Source organism: Centroberyx affinis, unplaced genomic scaffold, assembly GCF_046629955.1.
Source record: "Centroberyx affinis isolate AG114_WGS23_722 - 3 ecotype Tasmania unplaced genomic scaffold, CSIRO-AGI_Caff_v1 ptg003607l_1, whole genome shotgun sequence".
NCBI classification, from domain to species: Eukaryota; Metazoa; Chordata; class Actinopteri; order Beryciformes; family Berycidae; genus Centroberyx; species Centroberyx affinis.
In genome coordinates this window covers 106,296-125,997 of record NW_027281525.1, presented here as the reverse complement: position 1 = coordinate 125,997, position 19,702 = coordinate 106,296, and the positions used below count along the sequence as shown (strand labels likewise).

Below are 19,702 nucleotides of genomic sequence, written 5' to 3'. Positions count from 1 at the left end.
ACCAGAAACAGGCAATCCATCTTGGGTCTTGCCTGTAGTTTAAGATATACATGCTTATACCATGATCCACGTCAAATCCTGCAACATATCTTTTGGACTGCTAGTTATTTACATCTTGTCAGTCACGGCACTAATTTTGCTACTCGACTGACTAACCTGTGTGAAAGATTTAAGATCTCATACCCTAGCAGTTACATGAGAAGGGAGCCTCACCTTTGCCAGGTCCACCAAGGTGTTGGCCTGATCGTTGAGTTTCCTCTGCTCCATCTTCACACTGCGCAGTCTGGGTGGAGCACAGGGAGGTTGGAGAGGGAAGAAGAGGGGAGGAGGAAGAGGACAAAAGAAAGAGGGGAGGAGGAGAAGAAGAAGAAGAAGAAGGAGAAGAAGAAGAAGAAGAAGGGGAGGAGGGAAAAGAGGGGAGGAGGATGGTTTGGGACAGTGGAGCGCAGGGAGACAGGTTGTTCGGGGGTCATGGAGGGGCAGAAAGGGCCAATTGGGTAGAGAGAGGGAGGAGGAGGAAGAGCGACACATCTTTTATCAGGAGAGCTCTCTCACTGATGACATTGAAGAGAGAGAGGGCAGCCTGCATGCATAATAAATATATAGATACAAGCATTCCCAGTCTTGGTCAATGCAGTACCAACCAAAACATGCAAAATTACGGAAGCATACTACGCTCATTGTGAAAAAAACAAAAACAAAACAAAACCTCTGTGTTTATCATGTGTTATCATGGTCTTTTTCTCATTATAACAAGATCTTTTTCTCATAATACTGTGATGCTTTAAGTTATGATGAAAGCCTTGTCTTTTAATAAAGAAGCCATTTGCCATAATGAGAAGCAGCCCTGATACCGAGAGAGGATCTTGTTACAACACAAAAAGAATCTCCATTTCCTGAGAAAAAAAATCTCAATATAATGTGAAAAAATATCTTTTTTTTTTCCAGCAAGAATGCAATATGCTTCCATACAAGTAAAAACCCCAAATATATGTTTGAAATCAAAACATTCCCAACCCCTTCCCAGCCAAAATGGAGAGAAAAAGACATTAAAAAAAAGGAAAACGATGACATGCCCTCTGTCAGTGCTACACACAGCTCAGTGGTCGGACTTCAAATATACACACTGGTCATTCAGTAAGCGTGCAGTGACTGTGAGCAACTCGGTGCACTTGCGATGAAATGTGAGTCTCTGAGTGTGGTGTTTTGTGTGTGTGTGGGTGTGTGTGTGCGTGCGTGCGTGTGGATGCCACAGATATAAGATGACGCTCGTCTAATTGACACTGCTGAACATGCAGCAACATAGACATTTAAAATAACTTGTACAATGTGATATTGGACATGTATTGTGAATGCCTTCAACATTGTGCCTCCTTTTCTATGACCCAATACGTTATGGCACTGTTATCATTTATGTGCATAATGTGTCATTGTTAGTGGTGGCAACACACAGCTAATGTCTGGATGTGTGAGAGGAAGAATTTCCCTGTTCGGCAAATTATGAGACAGGATGACATTCAAGGGCATTTATTCATGTGCAAATCAGTATATCAGAGCGGAGTGAGACTGCTCGCTCACGGCTCTATCTCTGTGGGAAACCGTTTCAGCTCATATGTGTCTGTTTGCATGGCTTTGTTATGCCTTATGGCTGTTGAGGAAAAGGGGCTAAAAGCTCTAACAGTGACCCCTCATTAAAGCAGCACATAAAGGCTACTTTAATAATACCACTTAAAGAATCTTTCCTTAAAAAACCCTGAGCCACTTGTTGTGCTGCGTCTCATCGTGTCATGTCATCGATGCCATTTTTATCTCACATAAGAGACGATGGCCTTTCACACGAAAGAAGAAAAAGAAAGAAAAAACACGTAAAAGTAAACAAAATCAATATGGAAAACAACAGCAAACATTTCAACCTTTGTAGAACTACAGTACAGTACAGTACAGTGTGTGTGTTCATATCATCACAACATCATCAGGAGTATAGGATGAGTTCTGTTGATGCAGGTTAATATAGCCCCCAGAGCAGCTATATTAATCATGGGCAACATTATACAGTACATGGCAACTTCATAGATGATTATGAACCGCTGGCCAGGCCAACAAGCTCCAAGCTCATACTGTGCAAGATGCCTTTCTCTCACACGTTCTCTCCAGACAACCCACCACTTTCGACATTGGTGGCAAAATGTTGATGCTTATTTTTGTGTCATTCCATTCGGGGGGATGGGGGGGGAGGAGGGAGTAAAATGGAACACTGAAGTAAAGGAAAAACCAAAAACGATTCAGCATCCAGCATTTTTTTTTGTTGATAACAAACGCTTTTTTTTGTTTTTTTGTTTTCATGCATGTCAAACGCAGACATGGAGAGAGAAAAGGAGGAGGAGGATGTCGAGGAAACAGAAGGAGGAGGATACATAGAAGACTCAACTTACTTCTGAGCTCTGCAGTGATAGAGCAAAACAAAGACAGAACACAGTACAGAGTTTTAACCCACGACATTCACGAAACGAGTGAAACCATTACACTTCTCACTGTAAGCACAGGGTAAAGGGGGTCGGAGGGAGAGGGGGACAGGGAAGGGAATAGGAAGGACCATTACAGTACATTGTGGTGTGTGTGTGTGTGTGTGTGTGTGTGTGTATGTGTGTGTGTGTGTGTGTGTGTGTGTGTATGTGTGAGCATATAACAATCACAGGTAATGGTACACTAGGAGAGGACATTGTAACGAACACTAGAGGTGATGCTACCGAATATTCACAACTACAGCTACATTCCAGTAGTTTAATAGCAATACAACTATTAAAATACCACCTACATATTCTCTAACACGGATAACATTAAAGACAATAACATGAATCTTATAACAAGTACTTTTCCGTAACAGTTCTAGTTTCTGGGCATGCAGAGTGGCTCCCTTGATGGCTTGGCGGTGTATATTTCAGTCAAACTTTTCATTACAAAGCAGATTTCATAAAACAAGAGGCAATGCAGGACTTACTGGTGAATGGCTTGGAGAAACTTGCGCTGGTGTTTCCGCACCTTGGCATGATCTATCTTCTTGACCAACTTGGTGTGTTTGTAGATGAGCCATGTTTCCCTGAGTACATTGGCAGCTGTGTTCTTTACCTGTGAAACGAGGATGGGAATAATCGCACATTTAAGGAGAGCGCAACATGCACAGTGACTGTTCCAAGGGTCATGCCAGTTTGACATGCTACAATATGTAATTACAAACTCAGAAACCCGTCATTAACGTTATTCTCTGACAACAAGACTACAAAACATGATTCAGAACAAGTGGCGAGTTCACAATCTTGCCACTGTTTCATATGATTAGCATCAAAGTAGCACATTTGCTTTGACAGTATAATGAGAACACGCTGAAAACAACAGCGATATTCCGTTGCAATTACTCTGCAAAACAGAGCAACACACAGTGACTCACTCGTTTGCAGAGTTGTGTGTCCATCATGAAGTTGTGGACATGCTTCTCAGCCTTGGTCAGCTCCAGCTTCCTGGCCACCACTGCAACCACCAGCGCAGTGCAGCCAGCTCCCTGTTGCACAAACACACGGTCAGGCCCCAAACACCTCAGTCAAGACAGGGCCGTTTTGTTTATGCTGTATGTCTATGCTGGTACAAAATGACTAAACGTGTTGTGTCTGAGGGTGCAGACAGAGGTTTTCAAGGGGAAACGCATTGGGATTCTTTTGGTTTCCATCAGGAAAGTCAGAGCAGGTAAAAAAAACAACAACAAAGAAAGGACTGGGTGAAAAACTTAAAGCGAGAAGAGAGAAGTTTGCTGAAGTGGCTGTTTCATGCTGGAACTGGGAAAGACTGACAGCCATCAAATAATAACTGAGTTCACAGAAAACACTTTGTCACAAGTAAGTAGATGATTTACTTATTTGTCTCACAGATTGTAGCTAGGAGGAACCTAGCTACGTTACGTCAGCTAAATCTGCTTTAGCCATCCTATCAGTGTTAAGCTGAATGTCACTTAATCTGACCTAAATGGATGGCTACATATTAATAAGTTTAGTCAGCTATATACTATACAGTATATATTTATATAACTGACTTATATAGTTAGGTGTCATTCAGTTAACATGGTAGCTAATGCGAGTTGTAGCTAACATTGCTAACACCAATAGAAAGGTTCACCTAGGCTTCTAGTTTTTTTTGGGTTTTTCTGTTTTCTTGCCTGCTTTCCTGATGAAAACCAAAAGAATCCCAATCTATTTATCCTCAAAAACTCAAAAACCTCCAAACACAACATTTTCTTAGTGGTCAAAAGAAGTGCCTGATGCGTAGTTGTTTACACTAAGTGAATATCACATATATCTTCAATACATCTTTGATTTTCAATCAATAATAATTATATAACATATTTATCTTTCACTAAGCATTATAGTTGCTAATATAAGGTTACGTTGATGATTTACATATTTGAATTAACTGTTCAATGCATTTATCGGGTATTTCATAGTGGCTTCAAACATGACTCAGCCAATCAGAACTGGGGATCAGTTTTATAAATACTAACCAATCAGTGCCCTTGTCCAGTGAGAATGTTGTGAATAATATCTCTGCGTGACGGAGAAGGGAACCTACCATAATCCCTGTAAGCAGACACACGCCTTTCCCACAGTACGTGTGTGGTACCATGTCCCCATAGCCAATGGAGAGGAAGGTAATCGAGATGAGCCACATGGCTCCCAGGAAGTTACTGGTCACTTCCTGTTTGTCATGATACCTGAGGTAATGAAGATAAGAAGAAGCGGGAGACACCCAATCAGTGAAACTGGACACCGCGACTGGAATGTGAGCATGCCAGAGGATGGAGTGGTGCTGTGTGAACCAAACAGGGGTGGCAGGTGGAGGAGGTGTAGGTGGTGGGGAGAGAGGAGGAGGAACAAAACACGGTGCAGGGTGATTGACCTGTTTTGTCAAGCCTGTATCTAAAAAAGCACCCCGACCCATTCTGGGGAACAAAAATGGTAAGGTAAAAATATATACTCAATTTGCAAAGGAATGCTGTCATACATTCCTGTCTTTCTTTGCTTTGAAGTCAATTCTCTCTGAGGTAGTTTAATGGAGATACATGTTTAATGGGTGGGGAAATTAAAATGACATATTGGCAGGAAAAAATAAATTTAAATCGTTTCAGTTCTTTAAAAGAATCCGATGAAATCTCCGGGTAAAAAACACTGAACATGTGTGTCAGTTTCAGTGTCTGTCAATAAAAATCAACTTGGTAAGATGAATGATATGAAGGAGCGTTTAAAAATGGGTATGAAGCCAAATAATTTACTCTCGCTGTGAATTAGCATAGAAATTACAATTTTGACAATGGAATGACAAAGAGACAAGCCATGTTGCTGTAAGTGACTGGATAAAGAGCATAGTGCGGGTCAAACTTGATTTGAATATGACCACCCAACAAATATAATATATGCATCCAAAAATGCATGTACTGCGCCGTTCAGTAAAAATAACAATTGGCCTATCGGTCACATTTTGCTGCAAATCTTCCTCCATAGAGTTGATGCTGCCCAAAAAAGGTTTGGCAATGCAAATCATCACTTCAAACATGTTGTCTGCTGAAAATAGCTGACAGCCATGCTTGAATTGTCAGTCCAAAGGCCCACAACACATATACAAAGATATTTCTATAAAAAGCATTGTAAAAGTCTGCATTGATGATGACATTTCCATACCTTTTGCAGCATGACAAAGTCCATCACAGAGGCAAACCTGCCTGATCCACCCACCCTCATTCAACTTTACTTTCCTGATTATTCCCAATGGGCTGTCTAGGAGGAGATCAGATAAGACTTAATTTTGGAGTTAAAATCAAATATTCATTCAACACTATGGGACAACCTCTCACTAACATCCTTACTGAGAAGACAATGTAGATGGAGTCTAATTTCTAAAGGGGATTCTGGTTAGGCCAGAATATCATCATCATGAATAGCTAATGGCTTAAAACTATCCAGCAGTGACCCAGCATGTGGAATCAAAATGGCCGGAACAATCACCTCTAATTAGTGCACAAGTACAGTTTGGAGCACCTGGGGCCAGACTCTGAACTTCTTAAGTTTTTCTTTCCACAAAAAGACAAAGAGCTGAGTTGGTTTTGCAGAAATGCCCACTCCTCCTTCTCCTCCAAGACAGTTCACTGCTATCAAATGTCATAAATGAACTAATCATGCCTTCTGCAGTTTAAAACTCCCACTCTCAAGTTTCTACTCATGCTCAAAAGTCAGGGGGAAAAAATAACTCTTAGCACTTTTTTCCCTCAGAATGACAAAAAAGTGTGTGGTCTGTGGGATTCAAGCTTCTTAAATGACATGCAGAGAAGCAGTCGGTACAATACCATGCAGGAATAAAAAAGATGTCCGCATCCTGCATGCTGAAAAGCCAGTATATTGAGAGCAGGGGAACGATGGGAAAACCTGGGGTCCATCTAGAGATGAAAACCATCTCTGACAAATATTGCAGTATTACAAAGTGGAAGGGGAGCATACATCTTCTGGAATGGACTTTCATTTGTAAACAGAGGGGTAGGATTGGACGAGTAACAAAGGAAGAAGCTCATTGAATTTGACACCCCTGTCTCTTTTACCTGCATCCCAACACTTGATAGCTGCCAGGGGGCTAAACTTGATCAGCTGGCTAAATATTGTAATTACAAGTGACTAATATGTTAATTTCATTCAACTTGTCATCAAAGCGGGCAGAAAGTGAGTCATGCCTTCAAGACAGGCAGTGGTATGACGGAAATGTCTAGAAGTGCTGTACCTTTTAGTATGGTGAACAATGTGTTGCAGCGTAATACAGTGGCTTCCTCTCTGTACCAAATATAACCCATCAATGAGCGTGACAAAAAATGACATTATACAACGTCTTTTTTTAGCAACAGAGTAAATTTCTAGAGAAAGTCTCCCGCTACAATATCTTTTTTTCTAAAGGAGGGTATGGCAATATCTTTTTAGCGCAAATATTTCCATAATTCTGTCCTCTGAAAAGGAGAGGAGGACAGCAATACGGGAACAGAGACAGAGGCTGGGGAACTAATCAATAGCATTTTGAAGCTCTCAATATACTGTGTCAAGTTTTGGAATAGCATGGAGAAGAGCTGGCACCACTTTCAACCTATTCCGGGACGAGATGTATAATGTCTACAGAATACAGTTGTCTCCCACCCTTTTAAATTCCCCCTGACGGGATACTCTACATTGAAAGCGTTTTTCTGGGATCAATTACTCAAATATTTCAGAAATTACATTATTTATCCAATATTGTATGAAAGAATACTGTAATTTACCTCCAAATGAGATCTGAAACCTTGGACTTTAGCATGTGATTTAGTGGTGGGTGAGGGTTAGAGGAGGGAGTACAGCATGATTCACACGCTTAACAACACAGGTGTCAATTTCTAAAGTTCATACAGCTAACAGCTAACAAAAGTCTTACAATGATATTAATCAACACAAAACAGTACATACTATCATCAGCATCTGGCATTTCAACATAAATTCAGCTTAAATTCAAATTATCACCGATGTATCGACTAGTGACCTCTAAGGATCAGGTTCAAACCAGTGGCAGGACGCTATGACTTTGTGGGACTTTCTATTTACTTGCCCTCGTAAAGTCATCCCAGTGTTTTAACCCGGACCATCTCCTCTGGCATTTTTCATCTCCCTCTGCCATGGCAGGGGGATGAGCTCACACCAGAGACAGATGGCCAGTCCTGAGGACATACAGTGGCAATAGCTGACAATACATCCTCTGAACGACTAGAGGGAGGAACAAGAGTGAGGGGTCAAATCAAAAGAACCGCCCCCCCCAACCCAACACACACACACACACACTCACACGCACACACACACACACACACACACACACACACACACACACATGCATGCACTCCACCAGGAATATCTGAAGGGTTTATTCAAAAACACTATATTTCCATTTTGAAAACAAAAAAGGTTAGCTCACGTCCATCGCTCAGTATTTCAAAAAAAAATATAGATGAATGCAGCCTAAATAGCTGCTAATTTCAGCGGTTTTCCATAATAAGTTTTCCTTTCATGTCAACAATCATTTTGCAAGCGTAGGTGTCACTTTTTTGAAATGGTGGGGGCATCTCGCTGAATGAATCACTTTATTTGAAACCTGTCAAACCCACATGACAGAGATACAATACTTTAATATAAGGATTATAATGCATAATCTTTTTCCTAAGAAGAGAGAGTTGTTGGAGATATCACACAGGTGACTGTTACTACTGTGCTTAAAAAATGCACATCCAGCAGAAAGAAATAACTGTATTATGTATCTACTGATATAGACAAGACAACTAAAAGCATTAATTTGAACTTCTTCCGCACAAGCGATCACATCCTTGCTTCTACTTCCATCCTCATGCGCTGGCCAACCACTACAGCAAAGCAAATGAGTTTCTCTAAGTATTCACATGTAGGGTATCATATTAAAAAGACTCTGCTTAACATTCTGCAGCTATAGCCTGTGTACAATAACAGCATAACCAGCACTTTCCCTCTTTCGCCTGTATTTTGGTTTCACATCAACAAAAACAAATTAAAAAGATTTTTCGACGAGCGTAAGTCTTGTTGATATAAATGAATTTGAGCACTGACTGAGATTACTTGGGGACAAATATGTTGGGATGCTCCTTGGGGAGTGTGTTACTTGCAGTAAACATGAGCAGATAGGATTAAACTCAAACTGATGATGACCTAATTAAAAAACTGCAAACCTAATAGTGTTTTCGCAGCACAGCCAAAATGCAAAGCAAGCAAGCAGCAGCAGCAGCAGCACACTGCAAATGGACTCTAGCATGTTTCTGCATGTTGTGCTATGTTTGTAAGATGAAAAAAAAAAACATTGTAGTTGTTACACTGAAAAAACCACGATTGTCTGTTGAAACCATGAAAAGCAGTCCAACCAAACTAAGAGCTGATGTCTGAAGGGGGACTGGAGGCAGACCTCGTTATAAGTGTTTCGATACATTAAATGTAATTTCATTCAAGATTTCTGAAAACCAGCAAACTAGTTAAATCTGAATTTAAATGTTTTCGATGCAGTGCATGCAATACCAATTTAGGTCAAATCCACACCAGAATTGCAACATCTAAACTTTAGATTTTAATTTGTATTAAATTTGAATCAATTGGAATTAATTTAATATTATAACAATTTATGTTGCCTTCTTTCATGTATGTGTCACAGCATTATGTCAGGCAAAAGAGCTGATTCAGCTACAAAGATCTACAAAGTTGTTTGATTACTGAGTGGACAAACGCATTCCTACCTGGGAACATCTTTGTGAACTCCGCTTACATGAATTTGAGTCTAGCTCATCCTACTCTTTTACATCTGTCCTATGCAGACTTCCAGAGAGTCTGCCAGTAAAATTTCCCACAGTTTATTGCACTGCGGATATGATGATATAAAAGACATCGGGCGACATTGGCTCGTCCCATTAGCCCCTTTTATTAAGTCTCGCAGCCCTGCACCCTTGTGAACTCACGTTGAGCACTACGTCAGAGAAAAACATAGTCCATCATTGGAGTCGGGACAGTTGGGTTCAGTAAGTGGCTTGTGGTTAGAGAATCCACCTCTCCATACACTATGTAGACACATCGCAAAGAAAACTGTCTCCTGTTTGAAATATCAGACTTCTTAAATCTCCGATGAGTCTTTCAAAACACTCAAAGCCGTTCTCGATTTGTCTGTTTTACAAAACATTTACCAATACACAGGATGTGATATCGCAATTCCTTAAGCCATAATCCAGGGCAAACATTCATACAGAGAACCAATTAAGATGTCAAAGGAATGATGTACTAACACAGCAATGGCGACTATGGAAGACATCAGGCTCTGGCGTCATAAATCTACAGGACCATTAGACAGGCAGCACCATTCACCTAATGTAAATGTTAGAATGTGAATGTGAGTATGTCACTGGGTTTTTCAAGTGGGCTCCTCCCATCACAGATGTTTTATTAAATTAGACCCTAGACACCCCAATAGGCTCAACAGTGAGTTCTGACATCCGCTAGAGCCACTCTCAACTCTAAACAGAACTACAGACTACTACTACTGTACTTGCCAGCTACACTACCCTGCACTTATACTTAGGCTTATACCTGGTTCACAACATTAACTAATCATTTTTAAACACACCATTGCTCTCCACAACAATAGGCTAAAGGGACGGCTGAACCTTGTGGTTTGAAATGGCCTTCTCAGCACTTCAGAAACTGAATTGTATCAGCACAGAGTAAGCGTATTTATGTATCAAAGGCTAGCAAACCAAAATATCAAAATGCTAACAAACCAATATACCAGCAAGCCTGCTACTAACACACCAGTTTACCAACCTACTGACAATACACCAGCAAACCTTCCCTACCCTTTAACACTTACAGGTACCTATTTTAGCAACTTTTGCCCCAGTCAGAGTGCTTTCTCCTCAGCCACAGACACTCACTGGTTTCCTCAGATATATCCTTCACTGTCCGCTTTAAGCTCCGCCCATGAAGTAGTAGTAGTGTTAAAGTTGACTTTGCTACAAGCCCTCGGCATCCAACCTTCATGGGGTGCACACTAGCTTTCCAACCCTGCCACGCCACCTCCACTGCTGACTCAGCATTTTCCTTTAATATGCCTCATCCCCAAAATACACAATCTGCTGTGCCTCTGACCACAACAACCAAGTCTGGCCTTAAGGTAGTGCTCACTAGTGCCTGAAGGGTTGTCAGCTGTCTCTTCAATCTCTGCTCACGCTTAGCTGCCCTTCAAAATGCCTGCCCAAAACAAGTTTTAATACTTTCCTATCAGCTGGTGAATCTGTTTGTTCTCAATTGCTGCTGGTCTGAGACACTTGAGCATTTGGTTGTTTCACCAGCTGTTTCATCCTTAGGAGGGACTCATTTAACAACCTGATAAAATATGTCTAAGAGTAGTTATGGTTGAACATAAGGGACAGGCAGAGTCCATCTTTATCTGCCAACTGTGATTTTGGGCAGATGGATGCACATCTAACTCGGTTTGCCTCCATATCCCCCAAAAAATGCAGATACTGCAAATTTTAATCTGGAATCTGTAGACATCAGCTATATAAGAGTTTTGATTCTCTTCAATAGGTAGCACTTGAGTTGCCATGACTATTTGGGTTTCAGAATGCTTTCTTTTAACAGTGTACTCCACCATGGACCAAAAAAAAATGGAAAAAAGAATGGTGGCTGAACCTGAGTTGCAGAATGTGGTGCAAGTGTCAGGTGCATTTCTGCATCCAATGCAAAAACAAAAAAAAAAACTTTGGCAGGACGACATTTGAAAGAACGTAAAATGCTCATTCTTCCACCTGTCTTCGAGCAAAGACCGACATTTGTTCAGCTTATGATCCTCAATGCAGATCATATCTATGCATTATCACTTTCACATTCCCCTCTTATCAAAACATGCTTTGTGGGCACTGTATACTGCTTTACCCATAAGGCTGCAATCATCACTATGCACGGAAACACACATAGTTTAACAACACATGATGTTATCAGATCGAGTCATCAAACCATAGAGAATCCACTCCTCCTCCAGATTGTTATTTTACATCCATTTTAAGCAACCTGTATAGAATCCATGGTCTCCGTGTAAGGAATGAAAATGTAATTTTTAAGGGAATTTTGTGAAAGGTTTAAATGAATGACTCACGCAAAGCTGTATCAGTATTTCAGATAAGCATATTGAGCTGTCCTAATGTCACAATTATTTGTATTATTTCTTTGTTTCTACCTATAGACACTTCACTTGAGAGTGTGTAAGACACTATACAGCCAGTTCACTGTCAGTTGTAGCCTGGAAACTGCAAAGTTGTAAAAATCCACCTGAATATTTCATGTAAACCACACACTTGACGTTGGTGTGAGAAAGTTCAAGTTGCACCGGTGTGCGTATCTCTGATTAGGCGTACGGGCGGCCTGTCCTTGGCTGGCATTGTTTGTACCTGGTGGCTAAGCGATGACACTCTGGATGTCAGACGTTGGGAGTAGGTGTAGTTGACTAGTAACTCAAGCCTGATAATCCGGCGCGGCGCAGTGAGGGAAAGTCTGCTAAACTTTCCGAAAGCTTGTTTGTTACATGGCCTACAGGTCCTCACTGGAGGAACGAGGTGAGAAACAGCAGTCTCACATCGCCTCGAAAAAGAGTGTTTTGTTTCAGAGTAACAGATAGAGTCAGAGTCGGAGCAAGAGAGAATTAGATAACAGTTAAAGAGAGAAAGGAGCGAGGACCAGGGAGGCAGGCAAGGCACGCATGCAAGTGTGTAACTGAGTTCTGGCTGGATTAGGCCTGCTTGTTATGGATAAGGGGAGGCAAGGGGACAGGGAATAAGTAGTGGGGAGAGATGAGGAAGAACTGCAAAGCATGCCACGTTAGATGGGTACAGTCGTAGGAGATCTGCAAAGGATCAGTCAGGAGTAAGAGAGAGAGGGAGGGAGCCTTATGGTAGTGAGGGAGAAGCCAAAAGAGCTTAGTTAAGGAGCTTAGTTGAGGTAGGTTAGCTCTGAAGATGGGCTGTATCAAGAAAGGAGGGAAAGGGGACCAGTGACCAGTGTTAAATCCATCTACTGTAACCATTAGCATTCCTACCAACTCCACCCTCCCTCCACCCTTCCATCCCTCTCTGTCTCCCTGGTTGAGTGTCTTTCATTCCCCCCATCTAGGCATTTTCCAGATAGACTCCGTGCTCGTCCAATCTCACACCGTACTGCCCTTTGATTGGCTCAGGAACGTGGTCAATGTGACAGTGTAACAGCGCATATATATATATATATAACAGAAGATACACTTACAAAACTCACACACAGCACTTTGGGAAACAAGCGCCTCTTTTTTTTCCCCCTTTATTTTCCTTGGAGTGATGGGATTGAGAAGTAAACATGAAAACTCCCATGCTGTTTCGATGTTTACCAGAGGAGGGGACGAGGGGGATGAGAACATTCAATTCATGGATGTAAACTAAAACTGGAGACGCTGCATTCACCACAAAACAACCTCCTCCTGCAAGAGTGTCTCCATTTTAGAAACTGTGCAAGAATGGAAAGCAACACCCTCACTCACCTCCCTAGCATAGGAATGCGTAACACTGACTCATTATATATAGTTGGCAATAGAAATCTTGCTGTGCTGGAGTAGTAAAACACATCCCAAACCAAAATCAAATCTGACATTAACAATTGTGTAGCGCACAAAATGACTTGACATTTCTCCTCTCCTTTGCATACTCGGACATAGTTTTATCAGTATTAATACGTATTGCAGGACTGATACTGTCTTTATTTCTGGAGCAAAATGAATCATCTGGGGGGTCTGAAGCAACAAAAGTCTGTGGAAGACCATTACAACATTGTTCAATTAATTTTGTGAAGGGAGACACATAATGGGATGGTAATGTGTGTGAACACAAAGAACTAAAAAGCTTTTGCTCCTCGACAAATCTTTGGAGTAGCTGATAAAAAGACTCAGTACAATATGGATCTATAACAATTGCATAAGGGAGTAAAAAAAAAAATGAGAAAAGACAAATTGCCCTCTGGCACGCTCGTGAAGGTGACTTGAAGGAGCTGCTCCATTTTAGCACAAACTCCTTCCTCCTCCTCCTCCTCCTCCTCCAGCCCTTACCGACCTAACACAAAACAGTTAACAAAGAGACGCTTGCTTCAAAGTGCTGCTCAAACCGCAGGTCTCCGCTGTGCTCCTATAGCCGCTAAAAGCCTGGATGGATCTTGTGATGAAATCTTGTTTTCTTATCAGAAGGATGGTGCCACATTCATGCCGACTAAAGGGCCTACCTAATCCTCCTTTGCCATACTGAGTTTGGAAAGGATCATAGGTTAATTGTTTTAGGGGGGGCTGCCCCTTCTCCCGCTACCACCCACCCCCTCCCCAACCCCGCTCAGGGCAGCAGTGGCGCCAGCTCGGTGCAAAATGATAGGTTGGTTTTCCACGGCTAGAGAACGAGGACTCACATGGTATCCCTATGGAGCAGCGTAGTGGGGAAATAGAAAGTACAACAGAACATTATACAAACACACACACACACATACACATGCACGCGCACACACGTACACATGCGCCCACAGACACACGCACGTTTGTTTGCACGCACTCACAGTAACACACACACATATAGAGACACACACACACACACACACACACACACACATACACAAAGCCACTCACCTTAACACATACACATGTTATTCTGGAACTGAAACAAAAAGACTAACGGCATGCACTGCTAATGGACAGTGTTTGGCACGGAGTGTGTTGTTGTTGTGTGTGTGTATGAGTGTGTGTGTGTGTGTGTGTGTGTGTGTGTGTGGTGAGCAAACCCACAAAACAATCTATCTTGACCCTACTGGACATTCTGGGTTTCTCATCTAATCATCTACTCAAGTCTTCTATCCCCAAATTAACCATAGCATAGGATTAGGAATGTGCAATGTCAAGTATATTGTATTACTCTAGTATGATCCTATGGAATTCCCGTTGTATTTGTTAAGACACTAGCTCCATAGGCCATCACAAAATATAACAATGCTCTATACTTGAGCCAATCCGGACCGTTTCATGGTTAAATCTAATTCTGAGAGCAAGAGAAAGAGAAAGAGAGAGAGGGAGTAGCGGTGACAATAATATCCTAATAAGCATTATTCCATATCCAAACTGAACAGCGTGTTGTTTTGAACGTGTGCCAACAAAGTCTGGTGAACTTGGATGCCAGCTACACCCCACTGTCCTGCCTCTGTGTTCCAGTGGAGCTGGGGTCAAAGGTCAGCTGCTGCTTTCACTGCTGCTTTCCCTGCATGGTTCAAACCCACCGGCCAAGAGTTTGGGGGTGACGAGGCTCCGAGAAGATCCGGGGATTTGGCGTGCGAGGGGGGGGGGGGGTGGTTAGTGACAGGTGTTAACAGAGGGAGACAGAGGTAGGGGAAGGTAGAGGGGGGAGGGGCTTAGTAAAAGCAGGCAGAGTGAACTGTAGGAGAACAATCACACTAAGCGGTTGTGCTGAGCGGCTGGCTGGCTGACAGACCGATAGCAAAGCCCCATAACTTTTCCAGCGCGGCACGGATGCAGTATCGTAACGGGTCTTACAAGAACTGCTGTTGGATCTTCCACTCTCCACCCACCCTACTCAAGTCCCCCTTCCACTCCAACTAAACAAGATGACTTTAAAACATCAAAGCTGGCATTAACTTCTCATTTCCCTATGCAAATGCAAAACGAGAAAGGAAAAAAAAAAAAAAATGCTTTTCATTTTTCCCTGCCTCTTTCATTTTCAGTGAGAATCCCTGCTGCCCCCTTGAGATGAAGCCTGATGCGCAGTTTTGGGGAGAAAACGGGTTAGGGGATCCTGGGGGCTGCTCCGCATTACCAAAACAAACCATTCAGCAAACAAACAATTAGACACTCATGAATTATGGACAAGCCATCTAAAATAGCAATAAAAACAAGGAGTAGGGAGTCGTGGAGTGATTGCTGAGCTAATGAAACGCAAGTCGGGTTTTTTAACACTCAGGCAGTGGAGTGTGTGTGTGTGTGTGTGTGTGCGTGTGTGTGTGTGTGTGTGTGTGTGTGTGTATGCCTTTGTATGTATATTTGTCTGTGACCTAGGCTGGGGATGAGCGACGGAAAACAAGGTAACACTGAGAAGCGTGGGACAAATAGAGAAGAAAGAGTGAACGAACGAAGGTGTCTAGTATTCCACAACGGGTGATTGTGCATCAGCCATTTTGTTTTTCAGCTTAGCCCCCACGAACATCCACCTTTTTTTTTTTTTTTCTTTTTTTTTTTTTTTACCCCCTGTGTTTACCTCTCACAGACGCGCACGGTCCATGCAGCAATGATCCAGGAGGATATACTGAACACCAGCAGAACAGTTCCCGGACAGATGGTCATGAGGGTCTTCATGACGAAGCGCGTGTTGAAGTTGATCTTGTTGAGCGCGCCGATGCTGCGAGACGAAGCGTCCGTGAACAGCTTGCTGTGGAGTAGCATGACCCTGCCGATCAGGTAGAGCCTCAGGAACATGGGGATGGAGAGGATGATGTCCACGTCGGCATCCGCCACCGACGGCGTGTAGGTGAAGGCCAGCCGCGCCGTCCAGGTGAAGACGTACTGGCCCGGGATGGGATGGATGGCACACACCAGCAGCTCCAGCACGATGAAGAAGATCCGCTCGTACGTCATGGCTATCCTCCAGTCATCCGCACCATTGTCGACCATGAACAGCTGAAGGAGAACAGACACATACCAAGGTTTTTTTTTAGTTTCTTTCAGCATTCCTCTATAGATTATCATCCACATGTTTAGTTTAATGTTTGATATTTCGGCTAATTTTCCTCTTTAAACTCCATAAACCATTAAAGTTATTCATGTCTGTCTGTAAACTCTGTAACAGGAGAGCATGATCTAAGACTTGTGTGATGACTCAGACCAGTAATTACTTATTGTCATTTAGCTAACCATGTGACATGTACTCAGAGCAATTTTAAACCAAGCAGTCACAACAAAATGATAGAAATACACTGAGATGCAAAATAAAAGGCTAGAATTAAGCTTAGCGATATAATATCAGGAATCTGGTGATGTGTATAGGTTGCAGATTTATTTAAGTCAATGCACAGTGACGGTTTTGGACTATATATTGATAATGACTACTTGATTAAAACAACCTTAATCTGTCCAGATACGTTTGGGCAACAGGAAATTGAGGTTCTATATATATGAAGAGGATTAAAGCCCTTTAACTGTTCATCAAATAAGGCTAAAAATACCCTCACATTAAAACTGACAGTCTGCACTGATGTCACTGTCATTGTGTCATTTCACATTCAAAGTGATATATTTACTATATGTGTCCTATACATGTATAATATGCAATATTATGTATATGCAGTAAAAAGTGTAGAATTATTATTAGCACAAAATGATCTCAGTCTCTAAAGAAAGAGGATCTTAGACTTCAGTACAACAAACAACTTGTCAAAAGAGGGGGGTACAGCTTAATTAGAATATGTTCCAGACTAAGTTCCTTCTTATCAAACCGGTTCCAGCTGATTCTTCACATACACTCACAGACTGGTAGCATTTTTAGCAAGCTGACATTTTAACCTTGTGATGCATTTTGTCTGTGACCGATACTGAAACTCTAACTTCCTACTTACACATGTCTGCACACCACCCACGCTTCACATGCTCTATCATTTATGACATGAAAAACACAATACACACAATTTTATTCTATCCTAAAGTTATCTATTTCTACGTTATTTTATTGCCCACAATTAAAACAGTATTCCAGTTACCATTAATTAATTAACAGAAAAGAAAAACGTATTTATGCTCAATTGTTTTCATTTCATTGGTTAACATGCCTCTATAATCATCCCTGCTGACATGTTTTCCTAGCCTGGTATCCAGCCCCTATGAATCGCAGTTTTCAGCACTCTTTGAATTTGCATGGCGATTCATAAGGATATTTGAATCGCCATGCAAATTCGAAGAGTGCTGAAAACTGCGATTCATAGGGGCTGGATACCAGGCTAATGTTTTCCTGCATGCCTCTAAAAAACAGAACAATCCAAATGTGTTAATAGACACCATTTAATCTAATGCAACAAGATAATCAAACTTCATTACACTGCCTGCTTTACTGGAGCCCACGAAATGTCCTATTCCCCCAAATCAGAAATCCTCCTCCTCATCATCATCATCACCACACTGAGTCCAAAAAATGAAGGCATAATGAAATTGTGTTATTTTCCTCTGCAACAGACTCACCTGGATTTCCCGGGCATGGTACATTATTATAAGACCAAGCAATATAACAGTGGAAAGGCTGATAAGGCATTTCAGTGCAAATGAGTACGAAGATTCCTATGGTGAGAGACAAAAACACGGAAGAAATGATTAGAAATAGTCAAATTATTAAACAACACATTTTTCATGACAATATACCATCTATGAGAAAAGCATTAAAGACTGTTCACCTCTGTTCCTCGCACTCTTATTAGCTGCTATAATAGAGAACGTGCACTTTTCCATATTTGCAATGTCTATATTCAACCTCAACAGACAGCAATACAATACAGTTACATTATCACTATATGAGCATTGATTTCTGCATTATATTCTGCAGCTAAGCAACAAGGTGAAATGAGGTAGCTGAGAAAAAAAAAGAAAAGCTAAAGCTGAGCAGCTGCCTTTAACACCTTTTATATCTTCTAGATGGAAGGAAGCAAACATGACTAAAAAAACCCAACTAAAACTATCATTGTGAAACTTAATAACTCCACTGATTTGAAAATCCTCCTGTTGAAGAGACTGCTGTAGTAGTGTGAGGTTGAGAATGTTGGCTTGGGGGAGTAAAATAAATATCCACGCACAAACACATGCATACACTTAAGTACATGCACACAAACAGCACACACACACACACACACACACACACACACATTCACACACACCACTTATTATTAGCTTTAAACTCTAACTGAGAGCAGATAATGGGGGTTTTACACACAAACAGCACCGTCAGGTCACTGTTGCTAAACAATACAGCTGCAGGTGTAGGTGCAGCCTGAGATTATCTATGGACGCTGTTCCCCACCATCTAAACTACCAATTAATCAAACCCCAGCACTAACAGGGGGACTTTCCGTTTAATAGTAGGTGCAGAAAAGGCAAGGCTAGCATTAGCAGGAGGCCACCACAGTGAGCGGTGCCGGTGATAAATAGGCCAAGCGGACGCTGGCGCTGCAGTGGTGTGTGTGTGTATATAGGGGCCATAGATCTTGGAAATGAGAACCTGTACAACTCGAGTCCCCCCTCTCTGTTGGTAAAATGCCATTTGATAAATCAATTTAACAGCCATGGTGTAAAAACGCCGCTCTGCAGTAGGCTAATGATTGGAGGGTTGTTATGATAATCACGGCACCCGACAACAAATGACAAAAACAACAAGTGGAAACATCGCTCATAATCGTCACGGCGATGACAGTGAGAGCTGCCCAATATTACTCTGTCCTTTGGTGGTCCATGTTAGGGAATGTATTTTTAGCTATCAACTAGATTGCTTTGCCCCTCAGGTCCGCGGCACGTTCTCAAGACACTCTAATGTCTGAAATTGTTTTGAGAAGTCCCCAGTGAAATAACATTGAGTAAACCAATTAATCCACCTGCCAGAGGTTCAAGGATTTTTCAGTCCCAGCGCTCGCCGCCCGTTAACGTGTTTCCCTCCTCCAGGGCTCAGAACACCTTGGCTGAGCCTCCACCGTCGGGCGTGTGATGTGACATGTGAGATGGAAAATGGACCATCCGCGGCACACGCTACCCGTCTTAATGTGGGAGGGATGTTGTGCCACTCAGGCACGGGAGGTCATTTCCATTTCAGCTGAGGTCAGCTTGATGAATGGACTGAATGGACCTTCATAGACAAACCTATTGGCTTTCTTAAAACCCTATAAATCTTCCAATAGATTATCTCACATCACAAATTAACCATATCGTACTGACACACACACACACACACACACACACACCTACATGCAATCAAAAAAACATTCAGAAAATAGAAAAATGGGACAGAGCAAAC

The 19,702-nt window shown here is 41.9% G+C and overlaps 1 protein-coding gene across 1 annotated transcript in view; it reads right to left on the bottom strand.

Moving 5' to 3' along the window:
- Positions 1-213: 213 nt before the first annotated feature.
- Positions 214-19,702, bottom strand: part of kcnn1a (potassium intermediate/small conductance calcium-activated channel, subfamily N, member 1a) — a gene marked incomplete at its 3' end in the record, with an annotated part of 40,304 nt that continues 20,815 nt past the window's right edge. The window contains exons 3-10 of the mRNA XM_071540320.1: positions 17,890-17,985; positions 15,920-16,338; positions 14,073-14,081; positions 4,615-4,756; positions 3,446-3,556; positions 2,999-3,126; positions 2,433-2,441; positions 214-283 (exon numbers count right to left, since the gene is read on the bottom strand). Coding sequence (XP_071396421.1) covers positions 214-283; positions 2,433-2,441; positions 2,999-3,126; positions 3,446-3,556; positions 4,615-4,756; positions 14,073-14,081; positions 15,920-16,338; positions 17,890-17,985 — 984 coding nt within the window. The remainder of the gene's footprint in view (positions 284-2,432; positions 2,442-2,998; positions 3,127-3,445; positions 3,557-4,614; positions 4,757-14,072; positions 14,082-15,919; positions 16,339-17,889; positions 17,986-19,702) is intronic.